Source organism: Ursus arctos, unplaced genomic scaffold (assembly GCF_023065955.2).
Source record: "Ursus arctos isolate Adak ecotype North America unplaced genomic scaffold, UrsArc2.0 scaffold_7, whole genome shotgun sequence".
NCBI classification, from domain to species: Eukaryota; Metazoa; Chordata; class Mammalia; order Carnivora; family Ursidae; genus Ursus; species Ursus arctos.
Genome location: NW_026623089.1, coordinates 32,468,623 through 32,490,588, shown reverse-complemented (window position 1 = coordinate 32,490,588; position 21,966 = coordinate 32,468,623). Strand labels below are relative to the sequence as shown.

Genomic DNA, 21,966 nt, shown 5'->3' with positions numbered 1-21,966 from the left:
ACAACAGATGTTGGCGAGGATACGGAGAAAGGGGAACCCTCCTACACTGTTGGTGGGAATGCAAGCTGGTACAGCCACTCTGGAAAACAGTATGGAGGTGCCTCAAAAAGCTGAAAATGGAGCTACCCTATGACCCAGCAATTGCACTACTGGGTATTTACCCCAAAGATACAAATGTAGTGATCCTAAAGGGCACCTGCACCCCCATGTTTATAGCAGCAATGTCCACAATAACCAAACTATAGAAAGAGCCCAGATGTCCATCCACAAAGATGTGGTGTATATATATACAATGGAATATTATGCAGCCATCAAAAAATGAAATCTTGCCATTTGAAAAGACATGGATGGAACTAGAGGGTTATCATGCTAAGTGAAATAAGTCAATCAGAAAAAGACAATTATCATATGATCTCACTCATGTTGGAATTTAAGAAACAAAACAGAGGATCATAGGGGAAGAGAGGAAAAAATGAAACAAGATGAAACCAGAGAGGGAGACAAACCATAAGAGACTCTTAATCTTAGGAAACAAACTGAGGGTTGCTGGAGAGAAGGGGGTTGGGATGGGGTAACTGGGTGAGGGACATTGGGGAGGGTATGTGTTGTAATGAGCACTGGGTATTACATAAGACTGTGAATCACAGACCTGTATCCCTGAAACAAATAATATAGTATATGTTAATTAACTGAATTTAAATTTAAAAAAAGAAATGAGACATAAGCATCACTTTATGAAGATCTGCTTTACAAGACAGTTTCCAAGAATATTATGGTTTCTTAACACTGACTCCAAACTAAAAATTCTAGCATCTATCTACCGCCCTGCACAGGCCTACATGTTTAAAACTGCTTGGCTAGAGTAAGGCATGGCAAACTTCCAGTGTTCTGGTATATGTGTATGGTGTACCACAAAGTAATGCCGGATATACAATCAGTTAATTAAACCATCAACCACTCAAGTCCACATTTAGACATTCAGTGCAGGTAAGTGACTATGTCCAAGACTACTAAAGATTAACAACAGCATTTTAAAAGATAATATTACCTGTGATGAAAATTTAATTTAAAGGAACATTCTTGGCATAATCCTAAAAAAAAAAAAAGTGACACCACTGAAAGACTGAATTTGAATTAATTGTACTGCCATTTTACCTTTAATATCATACATTCTCATGATTCCTTATATCCCTTTTTCAGATTATCTGAAAAAACAATCTAAAAGAACAATCTGATTCTCTCCCCCCAAAAAATTCATATGCATAATAAAAAGGGTAAGAGGATGCTTGAGGAATTGAAAACATTCTAACATTACTTTAGGAAAAAGTGCTGTCAATTTATTCTAAAAGCAAACTCTGTTTCACATACAGCATTAATGTGTGTCTCACATCAAAGATAACTAATAGCAACAGTGTGGGTAGAGTCACTTCCTCTGAAGTGCTTTCAGAGCGTGCAAATAGAAAAGAGCTTTTCAAAAAGTTCCACAATTGTGGCCTCTTCTTTTGCCTTAATCTCAGTTCATACCAGCTGACTTTTCCCCATGAGCACTTCCAGGGGCAACTTCTGCACTGGTGTGCATTAAGTAGCACATGAGGAAATTCTTCACTCCTACAGGGAGTAGGCAGAAAACTCTGAAGCACATTTATTTAAGACCCAGAGAAGGCTGCTAACATGATGGACTGAAGAAGCTGACACATTAAGACTAGCTTAATTTATGAAGAAAGAAGAAAGAAGGAACCACAGATTCTAAAATATGCATGCATATTAAGAGAAAGCTGCTATACTCTGGGGTATAACCTTAATAAGCTTTTAAAACTGATATCAAGAACAATTATGCCATCCTAAAACTTTTTCTTTATTGACACAAAGAGAGTGTATTTATTGTCCACACCACAACAATACGGCTACCAGGTAACATGAGATTTTATGTTGCCTTTTCTGATATTCTGCATCTCATTCTGCATTGGTGACATTCTCATGTTAATGGGAAGAGGTCTTCACATTACAAATTATAGGTTTACATTTGGCATTAGAACTGTTTCAGATAAATGTCACGTAATGCTGAGAGTATAAAAATTGTAGGCTCAAAAGTTATTTGTCACTTTGGGAAACTCAGAAAAAAGAGCACTTCCAAGAAAGATATATTAAATTTTTTAAATTAAATTTTAAATTAGTCTATATATTTTAAAATCTAAATTACTACATAAACTTTGAAGAAATCAATTATATCCCATCTAAAGTCAACTTACTTAATTTAACAAGTGCATTTCTCTTTTCACCATGCTCAATATAACCAAAATTAACTTCCCAACTCTTCAAGTCTTCTTTTTTATCACAACATTTATTTCCACAGAAAAACTGGCCTGCAATAAAGAAAGGAATATTAGCTATGATAGCTGGTGACAATGTTTATTTGTACAATCTGGGAATTACTCCTGAAATTTACTCTTAACATACATAAATTCTTAGTTCTAGGTAGTCAGCTTTAAAAAATAACTGAGCATAATAACTATAGTATGCTCAATAAATGTATATACAAGTATTAAATCAAAGAGCTGAAGAAAGGTTATAAAAAAAAAAAATCAGTCACAGAATTCTTGCCCATTAGAGATAACACTGTATAGATCAGGGTTTCAGCAACTCCCTGGTTAGGAAATCTTATACTTCAGAAAATGGAAGTACTAAAAAAATATACTCAGTAATACCCTAAAAGAATAAATATATTTCCACTGTACATGTATTTACACCCAGATGATTCCTTTTTAATATTTAATAATAATTTTTAAATTGATTAAAATTCTTATTTTAAGTAGTAACATTATGGCTTCTATTTTAAGTACCAGCATAAAATGGCACTTAAAGCACGTTTTAAAATGGTAGCACTCTGAGATAAAGTAAAATAAGTAATCAAATCCAATGTTCTAAATTTTAGAGTTACCTGACACTAAAATCACCACCACATTACCATGTCTACTGTATATTAAAACATTCTGTAAAAAAGGACTAACACTGATGACCTAAGAGAAAAAATTAAAAGAAACTACTCAACAACTATTTACTTTCACAGATGAACCTTGTATTTGTACAAAAAAGAATTTTTATCTCAATAATTTACACCCACAGAAAAAAATCTAAACTTTTCATAAAAAAGAAATTATTAAAATGAATTTTGAAAATTATCAGTCCAAACAGCCTGTAACTTTTCTAAATTGGCATTTTTTTTACTCATTCCAAATGAACAGTTCATCAATCTGTGCATGTTCAGTAATGGCTCTATTGTTAAAATAGCAACAAAATTATAATTCTAAATCTGAGCAATAGCTTTCCCTTACCAACTAATCCTTTTTTCAGTTATAGTACCTTAAAGAACGCTCATCAGTTTTTTTAAAGGCAGACTTACTTACCATCACCTGAAAATTCCATTTAATAAAAGTAGAAAATTTTACAAGGGTGAGACATTTCAAAATTTCTCATTGTTTAGATAAAAACACAAACTAAAGTGTAATACTAAGAAAAGTTAAAACTAGCTTTAAATGTATTCTTTTTCCTTCTCCTTTAGAGTATCTTCAGGGCTGATCCTTCATCTAAAAAAAAAAAATTTCTACTCCTTAATTTTGCTTTATTGCAGATCCAGTTTTATACTTCACAGAGACATCCAATTCATGGAGGATGTAAAAGATCCACAATGGTGGCATCAATGTTTAATCATTTTAAAGTGCAACCTTTATTTTCAGTTTAAAGGTTCTTTAAATTATTAGTTTAAAATTATTTCCTAAATGCTCTTACGTAGTTTTCACGAGCATCAACACTTTAAAATGCAATTATCAATAAAGGGCTTTTATATCATGAGACAGTACAAAGATATTAATTTTTCAGAGATTTATGAGTAGATTACAACAACGCACAGAAAAAGCTTTTATTGATTGCCTACCAATGTTTGATCTTTTGACGTAAGACTAAATATTCGGGCTCAATCTCAACAACATCCCAAAGTAAGAACTAGCCTGTCCAAAAATTCTATTAGGTTCAAAGTGATATTTAATCTCTACATTCAAAATGTGATTAGACTGAAATACAGTAACACCAACTCATTATTTCAAAAGTTGATAAAAAGAAAAACTCAAGTATTCACCCTTTATTACTTTCCTTTAACTCTTTAAACATTTTCTACTTAATCTCCATTGAATGTTCTAAAAGCAAAAATTTAAAGGTAAATATCACTAATGCATTATATTTTGACCTTTGCTAGTAATATAACATGAATACACTGTCTCTAACTTTACTTTTATAGATAACCATTTATTATATACATGAGCAATAATCTTACCCAATGACTTCAATTCAATAATATAACAAAATAACCTTATCCTATTAAAACGTAAAATTTCAAAAAAGAATTACCTTTTCCTGAAATTACTTCTTTTTCTACTCGCCACCTAAATCCAAACTAACGAGATAAAAATTACATTTATGCCAGTGTAAATTTAAACACTATTTAAATTGTATATACATCTAAACGTAGAGCCAACAATTGACATGATGACATTTACTAACCTATAAAGCAAACCTAATTCACCAGGAGGGGAAGATGGCAGGGGAGTAGGAGGACTGTAGGCTTGACTTGTTCCATGAATACAACTAGGTAACTATCAAATTACCCAAAATACCCCAGAAATCCCATCTGTAGATTGGCAGAACAAACTCCACAACTAAAGGTAGAGAAGAGGCGACATCACAGTAGGTAGAAAGTGTGGAGATGTGGCTTTGGAGAAAAACAAATTGTGTCTGGTAGGGAGGGAGCTATGGTTACCAAGAAGGGTGACAGACAGAGTAGCACATGGGGTGGAGCGGGGCGGTGCACGGGGCAAATGAATCCACATAGCAACTGGCTTCAAAAGCAAGAGGTCAAATTTGGTGAGTTCTTGCAACCAGCAGTGCTTAAAGCCTGGAGTTTTAAAGGTCAGCATGCTTGGCTCTGGGAGACCTTGGAGGACACTGGGGCTACTCTTGGACAAAAGGGCAGGGCAAACACCCCGTGGATTATACAGTGCAGAAACAGTGATCTGAAGAGTGCCTGGGGCATACAGCGCAGAGGTTAGCTGCCCATCTCTGAGCATGTCCCAGAAAGGCAGTGTTCATAGAAAGACCCCTCTGGGCATAAAGAAACTGGCCAGCAGCATTTCCCTCCCCTGCCCCTCAGCATAAACACAGGGCCACCTGTGGAAACCAGAGCAGTGCTGACACTCACTACCTAACTTGCTTACACCAAGCCCGGCCTGCCCCCATGCTCCAGAGAACCCTCACTGCCCAGGCTCGCTTGCCTCGGTCCCAGCACAGTGGGCCCCCTCCTGCAGATGACAAGCCCAAACCCATTCCACACCATGTCTCCCTACCCAGGAGTTTTGCAAGGCCTTGGTTCCGGCAGTGGCAGTGACAGGTCTCATTTCACAAGCAGACCAGAGCACGCCTAGTTAAAATGGACCACATTTAGGCCAGAGACCAAACACTGCCTATGACAGGCAAAGAGAATCTTAGCAGACAACTGGCCTGAAGGATAAAGCAGCCAGGACACAAAAGCAGAGTACACACTGGAGACACTGCTAGAAGCACCAAGCCCTGGAGCATAGGGGACACTACACTGCAGGGCACTATGGGACCTCTTCTTCATAAAGCCAGTACCCTCAAGAACAGGAGACATAGCTGACTTTCCTAACACACAGAAACAAGCACAGAGACTTAGACAAAATGAGAAGACAGAGGAATTTGTCCTAAATGAAAGAACAGGACAGGCCATGGCCAAAGATCTAAGCAAAACAGACATAAGTAACATGCCTGATGGAGATTTAAAGCAATGATCATAAGGATACTCACGAGACTTGAGAAATGAGTGGAAGGCATCAGTGAAACCATTAACACAGAGATAAGGAATAACATAGCAGAGATAAAGGGCTCAATAAATGAAATGAGAAACATTCTTGACGGAATAAACAACAGGCAAGAAGAAGCAGAGGAATAATTAATGACCTAGAAGACAGAGTAGCAGAAGGTAATCAAGATGAACAAAAGAGAGAAAAAAAATTATGCAAAGTGATAATAGACTTAGGGTACTCAGTGACTCCATCAAATGTAGTAACATTTGTATTACAGGAGTCCTAGAAGAAGAGAGAGAAAAGGGGGCAGAGAATTTATTAGAAGAAACAATAGCTGAAAACTTCCCTAATCCGGGGAAAGAAGCAGTTACCCAGATCTAGGAGGCAAAGAATCCCCAACAAAATCAACAAAAGCAAATCCACACCAAGACATATTATAATTAAAATGACAAAATATAGTGATAAAGAAAAAAATATTAAAAGCAGAAAGACAAGACAGTTACATACAAAGGAAATCCCATAAGGCTATCAGCAGAGTTTTCAACAGAAACTTTCCAAGCCGGAAAGGAACGGCATGATCTAGTCCAAGTCCTGAATGGGAAAAACCTGCAGCCAAGGATACGCTATCCAGCAAGGCTATCATTCAGAATAGAAGGAGATAAAGAGTTTCCCAGGCAAACAAAAACTAGAGGAGTTCATGACCACTAAACCAGCCCTGCAAGGAATATTAAAGTGGACTCGTTGAGGTACGCCTGGATGGCTCAGTTGGTTAAGCGTCTGCCTTCAGCTCAGGTCATGATCCTGGAGTTCTGGGATTGAGTCCCGCATTGGTTCCTTGCTCAGCAGGGAACCTGCTTCACCCTCTGCCTGCCTCTCCCCTGCTTGTGCGCTCTCTCTCTCTCTCTCTGACAAATAAATAAAATCTAATTAAAAAAAAAGAGTTTAAAAAAATAAAATAAAATAAAATAAAATAAAGGGGGACACTTTGAGAGGAAATGAAAAACCGAAAATGAGAGTATGAAGGTAGGAAACACAAAAGCAGTAAAAATGAATACTTCTGTAAAAAACCAATCAAGCAACTCACAAAATAGCCACAGTAGACAACAAAAAGAAATAAAAGGCCTCCAAATCGGTAAGGAGGAAGTAAAACTTTCACTATTTGCAATGACATGATACTATATACAGAAAATCTTAAAGACTCCACCAAAAAATGACTCATCAACAAATTCAATCAAGTCACAGGATATAAAATCAATGTACAGAATCTATTGCATTTCTATACACCAATAATGAAGCAACAGAAAGAGATATTAAGAAAACAATCCCATTTACAATTGCACCAAAAATAATATGATATCTAAGAATAGACCTAACCAAGAGGTGAAAGACCTGTACTCTGAAAACTATAAAACGCTGATGAAATAAAGTGAAGATAACACAAAGAAATGGAAAGACATTCCATGCTCATGGATTGGAAGAACAAATATTGTTAAAATGTCTATACTACCCAAAGAACTCTACACATTTAATGCAATCTCTATCAAAATACCAACAGCATTTTTCACAGAACTAGAACGAACAATCCTAGAATTTGTATGGAACTGCAAAAGACCCTGAATAGCCAAAGCAATCTTGAAAAAGAAAAGCTGGAGGCATCACAATTCCAGACTTCCGAGTTACATTACAAAGCTGTGGTAATCAAAACAGCACAGTACTGGCACAAAAAAAGACACACAGATCAATGGAACAGAACAGAAAACCCAAAAATGAACCACAATTATATGGTCAATTAATCTTTGAAAAAGCAGATAAGAATATCCAATGGGAAAAAGACAGTCTTTTCAACAAATGGTGTTGGGAAAACTGGACAGCAAGAAGCAAAAGAATGAAACTGGACAACTTTCTTTTACCAAACACAAAAATAAATTCAAAATGGATTAAAGACCTGAAACCATAAAAATCCTAGAAAGGGCACAGGCAATAATTTTTCCGACATTGGCCATAGCAACTTTTTTCTAGATAGGTCCCTTGAGGCAAGGGAAACAAAAGCAAAAATAAACTATTGGGACTACATCAAAATAAAAAGCTTTTGCACAGTGAAGGAAACAATCAACAAAACTAAAGGCAATCTATGGAATGAGAGAAGATATCTGCAAATGACATTCTGATAAAGGGTTAGTATCCGAAATATATAAAGGACTTACACAACTCAACACCCAAAAAACAAATAATCCAATTAAAACATGGGCAGAAGACACGAACAGACATTTCTCTAAAGAAGATATAGAGATAGCCAACAGACACATGAAAAGATGCTCATCAGGGGCGCCCAGGTGGCTCAGTCATTAAGCGTCTGCCTTCGGCTGAGGGTGTGATCCTGGCGTTCTGGGATCGAGCCCCACATCAGGCTCCACTGCTGGAAGCCTGCTTCTTCCTCTCTCACTCCCCCTGCTTGTGCTCCCCCTCTCGCTGGCTGTCTCTATCTCTGTCAAATAAATAAATATAATCTTTCGGAAAAAAAAAAAGAAAAAGATGCTCATCATTTATCATGAAGGAGATATAAATCAAAACTACAAGGAGCTATCACATCACACCAGTCAGAACGGCTAACAACAACACAGGTTTTGGTGAGGATGTGGAGAAAGGGGAACCCTCTTGCACCACTGGTAAGAATGCAAACTGATACGGCCACCCTGGAAAACAGTATGGAGGGTCCTCAAAAAGTTAAAAATAGAACTACCTACAATCTAGCAATAGCACTACTGGATATTTACCCAAAGAAACAAAAACACTAATTCAAAGGGATGCATGCACCCCTATGTTTATAGCAGCATTACTTACAATAGTCAAGATATGAAAGCAACCCAAGTATCTATCGACTGATGAATGGAGAAAGATGTAATATACATATATACATACTCTACATACAACAGAGTATTATTTAGCCATAAAAAATGAAATCTTGCCATTTGCAACAACATGGATGGAGCTAGAGTATGATGCTAAGTGAAATAAGTCAGCTAAAGGAAGACAAATACCATATGATTTCACTCACATGTGGAATTTAAGAAACAAAACAGATGAGCAAAGGGAAAAAAGAGAAAGACAAACTAAAAAAAAGACTCTTAACTATAGAGAACTGATAGTTACCAGCAGGGAGGTGGAGGGGGAGGATGGTAACATAGGTGATACAGATTAGGAGTGCACTTGTGATGAGTACGAGGTGATTAAAATAAAAAGTAAAAAAAAAACCACAAACCTAATTCTCATTGTGATAGCTTTTTTCCTCCTTATAGGGTTCCAGGTATTTAAAAATACATTTGAACAATTACCAAGTTATCTGTTAAGGAATACTATTTTTTACTTTTAAACTACCTATTAAAAGGTACAGGTGTTAGGCCATAAGATACCTAATAAAAATATTTATCTTGTTTTATGACACTGAGAAAAAAAGAGGTTATGGTACAGTAAAGAGGCAATATACTATATTTTATATATATATGTAGCATATAGCAAAAGAGTTGGACTGTCTGGGTTTACATCTTAGCTCCACCACTTAACAGCTTTATAATACTGGACAAGGTATTTAATGTTCTTGTGCCTCAGTTTCTTCATATGTAATGCAGCGATAATACAATACCTACTTCTTTGGATTAAGAGGTTTAAAATGGGATAATACACACAAAGTACTTAGAATAGTACCTGGTACATAGTATCGCAGAGGTTAGCAAATTATGGCCTGCTGCCTATTTTATAAAGTTTTATTGGAACACAACCACAATCATTCATTCACGTATGGCTCTTTCCGCACTGGCAAAGTGATGCACAGGAAAGAGAAAGGGGACCCTCTGGAGCCCTAAAATGGAAAGCTGTTAAAACTTCGCTCCAGATTCCTAAACATAACTTTTTTGGCTAAAAATAATTTTTCTCCACTGTCTTTTTAAGATCTTTCATATTCATATGTTAATTTTCTGCAGTTTTAGTAAATGATTTCGTTTTCTACTCAGTTTACTATAATGGTTAAAAGCTCAGCTCTAGAATCATGCAGACCCAATGTAAGCTCTACCATTCATTAACTAGCTCTGTGGCCTTGGAAAGTCTATTGACTTCTCAGTCTACTTCCTTTTTATGGATTAAAAAACCCAATCTTATAGTTGTTGTATTAAGAGAAATAATTCAGATGAAGTGTTCAATGCCTGGTTAACTTTGTCTATTTTTATTTTATTGCCTATTATTTGAAGTAGGCAATTTTGTAGTTTAAATGCAACTGGGGGCTCAAATATTTGAAATTATTCTGATTAAAATCCAATAAAAATAAACCCCTCCCAGTCTAGGGGAAAAAATATAACATTCAAAATAACTCTGTTTAATTCTATTTTTAAGCCCTTACAGGTATGTAAGGATTGCTTGCCATCCAACATATATGTTGGGATGCCCACTGAAGCACAGACAAATGTGTACAGCAATAGTTTCCCAACTTTTTCTTCCATTCATTAATCTATTCAACAAATAACTATTAAGCAACTACTTACTGGGCTTGGCACTCTGCTGAAGATATAAGATAATTAAAATAGTGTCTATTGTCAAGAAGATTATAATTTTATAGGGGGATAAGAACTATAACAAACAAATACAGTATGTCCCACTAGTTAAAGGTTGTATAGAGGCTTTGCCTCAACGTGTTTTTACGTTCTTTCCTGATATACATTTTCCTGCTGGTAGCCTGGATTCAACACTGGAGTTACTCAGGATTTCGTGATAAATCTCCTTCTCTTACTCTACCGTCTAACACAAAGAGATCACACATGCAAGCAGTATAACAGACGGATCCTAACTTCTGAAAACATGAAGATCCATGAACATCTACTTGGATTTCTATGTAGAAGAAAAATAAACTTCTAGCTCATTTAAGTCAGTGTTATTTAGGAGTGCTTCAGTCCCTGCACCTGATTCTAATCCTAACTGATGCAACAATCCACCAAATTCTCAATGATGAACGGGAAGAAGTAATAAGGAAGGGAACAGGTGTGTGGGACAAAGGCTGGAATTCACTAAAAATGCCCCAAGTAATAGGCACCGAGCAAGGAGCTGATTAATTAGAAGTAAATAAAACAGTCTTTGTATAAATAAAACTATGAGAAAATACATCCTAAGCAAGGAAATCAAAGGCACTATTCTTAACTCAAGCATGGTATGCCAAAAAAATAGTCATCTTTTCCCTTAGAAAAGATACCCCTCATATATATGGGGTAAGGGGCATATGGGAAATCTTTGTGCCCTCCCCTCAATTTTGTTGTGAACTTAAAACTACCCCTAAAAAAAAGTCTTGAAAAAAAAAAAGGCATCTGCCTCACTCCACATTTCCTATTTCTGATTTCTTACTTGGATTTACCCTCATATCTAATTACTCACCATGTTCTAATAGGAAAATGTAATTTGTTTCAAGATTATCCTCTTTAAAGTATGATTTCCAATAATATATTGTGTTTTTTAAATGGAGAATACAAATATTTAATTATTGTTTTATATACACTTTCTCCCCTCAACTAGATTATAGGTTGTTTTTAAAGGGCAGTCATGTTTTAATTCAGAGTGCCCTGCCCAGTCCTTAATAAATACTGAAAAGCAATCAACAAATGAGCCAGCACTGAAAAAGCTGCTTTATTATGTGCTCCTAGAAAGATCTGAATTTCATACTTGACTAGCAGTGTAGTAACTTCAAGTAACTCCAATTGCGGGGCCTTTTGGATTTGATGTGATCAATAACTAGTACAGGGAGGAGAGCCAGCTCCTAAGATACCAAGAAAGTCTTTGGGATATGTGATGTGCGTGGGTTTGCAAACAGGGTTGTAAAACTGGACACTCTTATCTATAATAATATTGTGAAGCAACCCACATGTTATAGGCACTATGGAAAAAAATATTAAACCAATCATGGTTCTGAGATTTAACTACTTAAATGAAAAAGAAATTCTTACAATAAATAAATCTAAGACAACTTTTTAAATAGATTGTCTGTCTTAATACAAATGTTGTAATACAAATGTATACACTATCCAAAACATACAGATTTATGCAACATTCCCTCCCCCATTTCAAACTGAAATCATCTGTTCCGGGTCACCTTCTCCAGCTGCAAATGTGAAACTGGAGATAGAAATAAAAATTACTTTGGTACCAACTGAAGTAAGATATAAAACAGGAACAGAAATCTGTCATTACTAAATAGCACTGATAAGAGTTAATTCTGCTAGAACAGACATTGGTATAAAAGAAGATATGCATCTGCCTCTTTATAGATGGTAATTTATTTGAAAAAAAAAGCCTATCAATTTCAAACATCATCTGTGAAACAAGACATCATTTTGCAGTGTCAAATCATTCATTATAATCAGCAGATGCTCTAGGCCAGAGTAAGGATGAAACAGGATCCAGTAGCCACTTGTGTTTAATTTTAGACTATTCATGCCTCGGTTCACAAAGCACCCTTGACTAAGGGGCCCTTTGTAAATTTCATAGCTACAGAGGTTAAATGGTCCAAATGATACTTCATAGATGCAGGACAACCTAGCTCATTCAGCACCTTTAAAAGAATAATGTGGGACGTGATAATATAATAAAAAGTAATACTGTTCTTAAATAAGAACCTTCTGTAAATAAGGCATACCTTATTTTCTTTATATCTACTGAGATCTGCTATGCAGTATTCCTTGAATAACTTATCATAGTATTTCTTTGCAAGTTTCTTCTCCCTAGATCCATAAAAAAACATATAAATCTTTTACATTTAGAAATTCAACCACAGTTTGCTACTTGGAAGCAATGTCAAATAAATAACATATATGATATAAATATTAATGCTTTAAAAGAGGCCTATTACTTACATGTGCAAAGAATACCTGGATATTAACTATTAATAGTGGTTCTCTCAGGGAGGGAAACCGGAAGATTGACAGTCAGAGGAGAGGAGCCTTGCTCCTCGCTTTTCACCTTCTGCAATGTTTGCATTTTTAAAACCACTTTTAGGTATTATTTTTTCCCAAAATATTAAAAAAAATTTTTTTAAAGCATATTACAGGACAACAAACAATACAGTAAAAATGTAACACATTTTCTTTTCAAGATAAAGTCAAGCAATGAGAAGTCAGTTAAAACTGCTAAAAATTACCCAAAGAACCAAACCAGACTCAATACTCTGAGGCATGTTTTTATGTCCTCCATTCAGAGCTCCTCCATGTCGGGGCCAATGCCCCTTACGCTGGCAGCATAAGAAAACACAGACAGAGCAGGAGAGACAGGACTAAAGAAGTTTAGGCATTACATAAGACGGCTAAAATTACCAATTCATGTCCATTTCATCCTCCTCATTCCATAGGAATCTATGATTTTCTCGTATAACATCCATGTCTGTCTTGTCATTTTCCCTGGAAAATAAAACTATTTCAATCACACATAAACACAAAATTAGTCAAATTTAGGAGGCTAAACAGTTTTGTGAGATTTTTTAACACCTGAGAAAAAGTACATGAAGATAGTTTTATCTGTGAATATAAACATATGTACATATACTTTTTTTTTTTAAAGATTTTATTTATTTGACAGAGAGAGAGACAGCCAGCGAGAGAGGGAACACAAGCAGGGGGAGTGGGAGAGGAAGAAGCAGGCTCCCAGTGGAGGAGCCCGATGTGGGGCTCAATCCCAGGACTCTGGGATCACGCCTTAAGCCGAACGCAGATGCTTAACGACTGAGCCACCCAGGCGCCCCTGTACATATACTTCTAAAAACAATTTCCATATTGGGGCATCTGGGTGGCTCAGTCGGTTAAGCGTCTGCCTTCTGCTCGAGTCATGATCCCAGGGTGCTGGGATCAACCCGTGCTTCTCCCTCTCCTCCCTGCTCCTGCTCTCTCTCTATCTCTCAAATAAATTTTAAAAAAATAATAATATAAATAAATAAATAAATAAATAAATAAATAAGACACTTATAAACAGTGCTGCTACACAAGCAAGTTAAGTGGATAAGGCATCCATTCACCTTTTGTACTGGCTTCAATTACACAGATGGTATTAAATCACCAAAGCCAGGATGAGAAACCTGAATGAACACTAAGTGGATAAGGAAAAATAATGAAAATAAGTTTTAGAATCTAAAAAAAGTCAGTAACCCCATCCCACTGAGATCCCATTTAAAAACTACATGAAGAGTTTTCCACATCTCATTTTACTACAGCTTCCTAGAAAGACTGAGTAAGGGCAGAAGAGTATATGTTAAGATTCTAACAGTTTGGGGGTAGAACAAGGGATTTTTGGGAATACAGGCTAAATTGAGAGGGGAGATAAATTTGGGGTAGATGAAACCATATAAAGTTTTATAAGGCTCTATCAAACTCAGAAAATTATTAAGTCAGAGAAAAAAAACCACATACAACCAAGAGGCTCTGACAGAAGAGCCTCAAATATAAGAAGGAGTTGGTTTTTTTTCCTGTTTGCCCTACCTTTTAAAAAGCAATCCCAAACACTGAGGTCTACAAAGTTAATTAATGAAAAGATCCTTGCCCCAAAAAACTTTTTAAAAATTTACTGCATAATCAGGCATATGAGTATTCCTCACATAACCTTTATCACCAAGCACAGATCTGGCTCAGCAGGCCACCTGGGGCCTATTGCCAGAGAAATGGGGTTCATGATGAGGTACTCAGCAAGAAGTTATGGACAGCCTCTACACTTTAGGATATTACAAGGGAACTGGAACGGAAAGCAGGAGAGAATGACAGGATCAGAAGACACAGCAGCTGTGGTCTTTAAAGACATCCATACTTTCCTCCCATTCTATGCAAACTTCATGACACTTACCCCAACCGCCTGAAGTCTTCTTTTTTGCCACCATAGTACAAAATATAGTCATTTACAAACTTTGTGTGCCTTTGATACTGAAATGCAAAAAATTAAGGATTTGATTTGCTCAGGAGTTGTTCTGTGTCTATGATATACGAGTAAGTAAAGAAAAACGGTATAAGTTTACTTCATTTTTTAAATATGCAAAATCTACTATACATGCTTATGAATTTAAAAAATATCTAAAAGGGGGCGCCTGGGTGGCTTAGTCAGTTGAGCATCCGACTCTTGGTTTCAGCTCAAGTCCTGATCTCAGGGTCCTGGAATCAAGCCCCACATGGGGCTCCACTCCCAGTGGGGAATCTGCTTGTCTCTCTCTCTCTCTGCCCCTCCCCCACATCTACATGCTTTCTTTCTCTGAAATAAATAAATCTTTTAAAAAATACATCGAAAAGGGTAAGTATTAACTGTTAGGAGTCAACACTGTAGAGCAGAGGGGCTTTCACTTTCTACTGAATACTGTTTCTACTGTTTTGAACATTTTTCAAGCATATACTACTCTTGTGATAAAATATAGCTCTACCTGGAGAGAAAGAGAACTTCCTATTCTATTGCTGAAATATACACAGCCTCACACCAATATTCATTTTAATCATAATATGAAAAATACATTATAGTTTCTAAAATTCAAGGAAAAGAGTACAATTTACCTTTTATTACTATAACATTTAATTATTCCAGTAATGATAAAGCCTCTAAAATAGAAGATACAACTTTTATAATATTAAATCCTAACATTAGGCTTTCAAAAACCTGTAAATATTAAGAAATCAGATGTTCTTTTTTTATACTTTCTTTTAAGAATTCAGTCATGCTTATTTTTAACGCAATATAACAAGATATTTTACTTTTTGTTTTAAAAAGCTCAATCATATTCTCTCCAGTGCTGAACATGCAAATAACAAAACTGACCTCATCCATAATACTGCCTGACTACATCCTATTATATCAGAGATAAATAATGACTTAATTCATCACAGTATGTTCTAACAGAATATTGAATCAGAATATGATACTTCCAAGACTGGCAATAAAGGAGCTAACCTTTCAGAAAAGAAAAAAGAGAAAAGCTAGATATCCAGGGATTTGGGTCCTTTCTAGCTCTTGGTCTATCTCTAACTCATCATATGACCATGGCAAGTCACTTCAATCTTTTAGGTTAACAAATTTTTTCGATCGATGGTCAATATGCAGGTAATACAGTACCTGTCACAACAGCTCAGCTCGGTCATTTTAGCATGAAAATAGGCACAGATAACACCTCACTGGATAAGCACGGGAATGTGCCAGTAAAACTTTATTTACAAAAACAGGTGCTGAGTGGGACCCCGCTTCCAGGAAGATGGGAGTACACAAAGATGTACTTCTCCCTATTCTTTCCACTAAGAAAAACTAAAAACCTTGGAAGTTATGTCTAAAACAAATATAAGAAGACTGCAAAACATGAGAAGAAGGCATAACAGGTAGGGAGCTCAAGACCCATGGTATGACATGGTGGTAAGCTCCCCAGATTTTTTGACTCATAAACTCAGACTTGGAAATGAAGAAGCTGGCAACCTGAAAATGTCAACAAACACAGACAAGAAAAGTCCCAACAAAGCCTGATCTCTCTAACTGAATACCCAGGATAGAGGGCAGCCTAACAAACAGGTAACTTTTAGACAATACCTACTCTACTCCAGCCAACCTCCACCCATGCCAGAAAAGGAGACCTACACTTCCACCCTCACCAGGCTGTAACTAAATACCCCAACACCCCCAAATGAGTGATGTCACACAAGGCACAATAGATGTTGAAATGCAAAAGGAACAAGTAGCAGATGAGATCTATGGGAAAGCTAAGCTATTGGGTTAGAAGAGGAATAAATTGGCGGTAAGAGAATTTCTATAGCTTTAAGAAAAGGATTAGGAATGATAAAGTGAAACAGATGTCAATAGGTAGGGGATGTATCTAACTGCCACCGTCTCCTTCTCTTAACCTTGACTGTAATGATAAATACCCAGAAACACGTCAAGTCTTGCTTGGCTTCTTTTTCATTCTCCAATATTCCCAACAGTAACAAGGATGGCCAGTGGTAGCAGTTAGTGTAATGACCCACAGTCTTACCAGGAAGTTGAGGTGAGACGTGCCTATAACAGGGAAGCAAGATATAGTTTAACGACAGCCCCAAGTTATGACTGAGAGATGAAGCCACAACAGGCCTGGGGACAGCCCACAGACACATCTACTTCTAGATACAAGTTTCACAAAGACCTTAAACAGCCAAGAACCAGGCAGTAAGAGAATAAGAGTTAAAATGAGTCTAACGATAAGAGCAGTATTAAAATGAGAAAGGTCGAGGGGCGCCTGGGTGGCTCAGTCATTAAGCGTCTGCCTTCAGCTCAGGGCGTGATCTCAGCGTTCTGGGATCGAGCCCCACATCAGGATCCTCCGCTGGAATCCTGCTTCTTCCTCTCCCACTCCCCCTGCTTGTGTTCCCTCTCTCGCTGGCTGTCTCTCTCTGTCAAATAAATAAATAAAATCTTTAAAAAAATTAAAAATTAAAATAAATAAAATAAAATAAAATGATAAAGGTTGAGAGCCTGGCAAAAACAGGTTGGAAAAATATCTGCAAGTTAACTGACTTTGTAAACCTATTTACAGATCACCAGTAATATGTTTTATTATTTTTGTCTCTAAATCTTTCTTACGTATTAATAAAAGAGAATGGTACTCAAAAGTATAAATGACAAGATTGCACATCAATAAACAGTTACCTTTACAAATATAATATAGGTCTACCTGACTTCACAAGATTTTATGAAATAAAAAAGTAGATTTTAAAATATTCTATTAGTTATAAAAATCTAGAAATATAAAAAGGATACAGCATCCATAGCTATGAGGTGAAATCTTCTATTTCTTGCTTCTTCCCTGTAAAGACAAATTTTAAACAAATTCAAATGTCTGTATTCTAATTCATAGAATTAATCCCCAAGTCCCCGAGTTTATAAAAACATCTTAAACCAAAAAAAGTAATTTACACTGAGGTACATACCTGTCCAGCAATTCTGCTGCAACTTGTTTATGGGCCACTTTTCCATGTTTTTCTTTCTGAAATGGCTTTTTGAGCAGTAAATCATCTTCAACTGTCCTGGTTTGTGAAGAAGAAAAATTACTAAAAGAGTTCATTTTTCTCAAAGGATGTTTGCTGTTTCTTCATATTTTCATAATTGGAACATGTTTTTAAAAATTCAAGTCTTAAAAAAGTCTCACTGATCTTTAATGAGACTTTTGTCTCCTTAAATAGCTTAATTAATATCTTAACTTTTAATATTTATAAAATGGAGAAAATGAAACTAACAAATAGGTTCTGGTGTCAGACACCCAAGTTCTGGGATCCAAACTTCGGCTCTGTCATTCACTATCTTAACCTTAAGTAAGATTAAGTTACTTAATCTCTCCATGCCATAATTATCCTCTTTGGAAATGCAGAGATATTGAAACTTTTGGTAATGAATAATACAAAAAAATAAGGGCTGATTATAAGTGATACAGACTATAGATGATCAGCCCTAGTTATGAAGATAGATATAACCCTAGAGTAGGAACTCTTCAACTAGATTTGCTCAAATTCTATTCTTACAAAATAATATTTTTAAATGAAAAATCATGAAAATGTAAAGAATCACACAATATAATTGTAATTATTTCTGTTCTTTTGGTTATCCATGAAGACTGAGTACTCAACAAAAATGTTCAGTCCCATTTAGGATGCCTAATATATTGCTCTCGGTGTGAAAAAAAAGAAGCAATTTTTATAAGTTTGGTTAATATGAATCAGTTAACCACTCCTAAGTTAAAGATAAAATCAGTTCCTAAGCACTAAGAGCTGAAAACAACGCCCCTTCATGCAGCAACATCCCCAAGATGCTACCTCCTTATAAGGCCCAGGCTTTATATGCTGACAGTTCTTGTCCCTTTCAATGCAATAAAAACTTCCATGAGCTCCTTCCTTTGAGCACTTCGTCTGCTCATTCACAAAACCATAAAACTGCACTGTATCACAATCTCACCCCCATGTTAACCTCATTTTGAAGTCACGTACTACCAAAGGGACCACCAACCAAGCCCCCTTCTCTTAGCTATGATGTTCACAAGTAAAGTCCTTAATAGCTGAATGAAAAATAGATGCAACAGAGAAATCCAAGACTTTTAATTGATTAATTTTTTCCCCACTTCCCTTTCCATAAATCCCTTCACAGCATAAACATTTTCTTATTTTTCACATAACTATTCTCAAATTCTTGAGTCATTCATTCTAGTTTTATAAACGAAAATTCATTCAGTAGAGCATTGTTGTCTTCACACGCAAATGCAACCCAAAAACTTTCAATATTACTTATTTATACCTCATCGCAATCTAGAAAGGATCTGAAACACAAATCAATAAAAAAAATTACTTACCTTTTTTTCCTTTTGTTAGATCGTCCACCGTGTTCATCATCACTAAAATCAGAGTCATAGCCTCCATGACCATGCATCTAAAAAGGAGTATAGAGTCGGTTACTTAGAACTTGTTGCCCATAGTTCAGGAAACAGAATAGTTAAAAAATAAGTTATCTTTAAAAGCCATAATAATTGTAAGGGATCATGGTGGGTATATCACTGCTCATGGGCTATCCAGCCACCTAAAACTTTCATTCACTTTGAAATAACACGCTTACCCTTCAGAAAATGAACACTTTCCACTTTAATTACCAGGAGGCTACTCTTTTGACTTCCTATTGAAAACAAGATCTAGAAGCTGCCGTGTGACTGCATACAAGGTTGAGTGATGCTTCACTTTTGACTCAGAGTACTAGCAGTTGCTGAGTATTTATCATCAACTTTGTTCCAGACATTATGGTAGGTCCTTAACAAACACTGCTTCTAATTCTGCAAGTTAGGAATTAATTCCACTTTACAGATGAAGAAATCAAGGACAAAGTTAATCAATTATACAGCAAATAAGCAGCTAAACTGACCTACCTGATTCTTAAGCTCATGATTTCAACTACTGCAAACTGCCTCTGGAATATGCTAACATGATTATATTCCATTAGACTTACTGTATTTGTGAACAGTACACTATCAATTCATTAAAACTTTCCTTTTTTTTCAACATATGTTGAGATTTCCTTTTTCTTTTAAACCTAGTTTCTTCAAGGTAAACAACCTTGCCTTTTGGCCTAGTTAACTTTATCTTATTCCAATTCATTTTTTTTTTTTTAAGATTTTATTTATTTATTTGACAGAGATAGAGACAGCCAGCGAGAGAGGGAACACAAGCAGGGGGAGTGGGAGAGGAAGAAGCAGGCTCATAGCGGAGGAGCCTGATGTGGGGCTCGATCCCAGATCGCCAGGATCACGCCCTGAGCCGAAGGCAGACGCTTAACCGCTGTGCCACCCAGGTGCCCCCAATTCATTTTTTTTAAACTGAAATTCTTAGAAATATTGAAAGATCTCAGTTGTCACTCAGTTGTGCTGGAAGCCTCTGGTTGCAGCATTATATTGAATTTGGGACACACATTAATGGGGAATCGGTGGATGATTTGACTTTTGATGAAGTACTCAATTCATACGGCTACAAGGAACTAGTCCCAGTCAAATGACATGTCAAAATCTTTAAACTTCAATATTTACTATTACAAGTGCAGCAGGAAAATGAAGAAAGAACTCCCTAAACTTTATTGCATTGGACCTAAGACAAGGTGCGTTCCTAGTCCTGGCTACCCTGAATAAATAAAGTCTGTGATCTTTTTCAAACTTAAGTGTGTGGGTGTACACCTCTCTTCCCTGTCCCACAGAATTCTATAGAGAGGAAGGTCCTAGCCCAGGTTAGAGGTAAAGGTTAGAAGGCCACAGTTCCAACTCTATCCTCCCTTTATCCGTCATCACCTGCAGATCTCACACCCTTTAGGTCAACTCCTTGCTCCAGCTGTCGTATCACATCTGTTCACTCCATACCAGCTTCTCACCCTTTATGTCCTCATTTTCTTTACATCTTGATGGGGGTCAACCACTGTGTGGAGCTTAGAGATATATTCTGGCATTAGCCTACCAGAGTACAAATCCTAGCTCTGATCTTTTCATTTGTCTTTCGTCATGCATGTTCCTTAACCTCTCGCAGTTTCCCCTTCATAAAATGAGGCTAATAAGAGTACCGGTCTCATGGGACAGGACGTTAAATGAGCTACAACATATAAAGAGTTTTAGAACAGAGTCTAGTATGGTAAAATGCTGTAAATGTTTACTAATATTAACGTCATCTTGTTCCCACAACCCGCGACACCACCTCCTATCCTTGCTCCCCTCTCCCCTTTTCCCTGGCGTCTTCATCCATCCCATACCCATCTCAAATCAGTGGTTGCACTAAAGAGCTCTCACTCACTTCGGGCTACGAATCAACTCGAGAGAAATTCGAGAGACGCCGGGTGTCTCTAGAACCTACCAAAACAACAACAACAACAAAGAGGTAATCAACTAGTAGCATATGAGGAACAAGTCTGGAAGTCCTTCTCCCCAACCCCAAATACACTGAAGGCCCTTATCACACACCCCTTCCCTCCTCCCTGCTCTGCCAAGTACGCCCACGGAGTCCTTTCCCCTTTTCCCGCGGCTGCAGCGACGACCCACGGCCTGAGCGAGCCGCTGCAGGGTCCGTCCCGTTCGCGCCGGCCGCGCAGCCTCTCCACCGCGACTGCCGCTGCCGCCCGCTGCCCGCCCCTTCCTACGGGTCCCGACTGGGCGCCGCTTCCGGTCCGGCTCGGCCGCGTGTCACATTTAAATGACACCGTCCTCGGGCGCGGCGACCTTGTGCTACAGCCAGAACAGCCCCGGGAAACAAAGGCAGCGGAGAACAGGGCCGGGAGGGGAGGCAGAGGCTTCCTGCTTTCTCAAGTCGCAGCCCTCAATTTTTTCCAGGGCCTCCTTCCCCTCGGGAGCCCGTCATCTAGTGTCGTGTGGCACTGCTCACGCTACGCCCACGCCCATCGTTTGACAATGTTTTGTTTTAGAAAAAGCCCTGCCTGAATATCACCTGCCGTTCTCTTTCTAGTAACCTTAGTAACGCCTCCTCGGAGCATCCTCGTTGAGCGTCTGTCTCTGATCTGCCTCTCCTCCCCCCCTCCATAAAACAGTTCTCATAATTAGAACAAAAATAACTTTACATCGTTTCAC

General features: G+C 37.1%; 1 protein-coding gene across 8 annotated transcripts in view; it reads right to left on the bottom strand.

The window, feature by feature from the left end:
* Nucleotides 1–21,524, bottom strand: part of LOC113243180 (protein FRA10AC1) — a 39,018-nt gene extending 17,494 nt beyond the window's left edge. Inside the window, exons 1-12 of one of the 8 annotated variants that reach the window (XM_057308631.1) lie at nt 21,424–21,524; nt 21,179–21,234; nt 20,686–20,819; nt 19,213–19,289; nt 17,804–17,899; nt 17,634–17,679; nt 14,724–14,800; nt 13,211–13,294; nt 12,538–12,622; nt 4,402–4,447; nt 2,250–2,363; nt 1,049–1,091 (exon numbers count right to left, since the gene is read on the bottom strand). In XM_057308631.1, coding sequence (XP_057164614.1) covers nt 1,049–1,091; nt 2,250–2,363; nt 4,402–4,447; nt 12,538–12,622; nt 13,211–13,294; nt 14,724–14,800; nt 17,634–17,679; nt 17,804–17,899; nt 19,213–19,289 — 668 coding nt within the window. In that variant the 5' untranslated portion in view covers nt 20,686–20,819; nt 21,179–21,234; nt 21,424–21,524. Of the gene's footprint in view, nt 1–1,048; nt 1,092–2,249; nt 2,364–4,401; nt 4,448–12,537; nt 12,623–13,210; nt 13,295–14,723; nt 14,801–16,765; nt 17,680–17,803; nt 17,900–19,212; nt 19,290–20,685; nt 20,820–21,137; nt 21,156–21,178; nt 21,235–21,345 lie in introns of those variants that run through there. The other 7 variants (XM_026481677.4, XM_057308632.1, XM_057308633.1 and 4 more) reach the window with 7 other exon arrangements.
* Between the last annotated feature and the right edge of the window lie 442 nt (nt 21,525–21,966).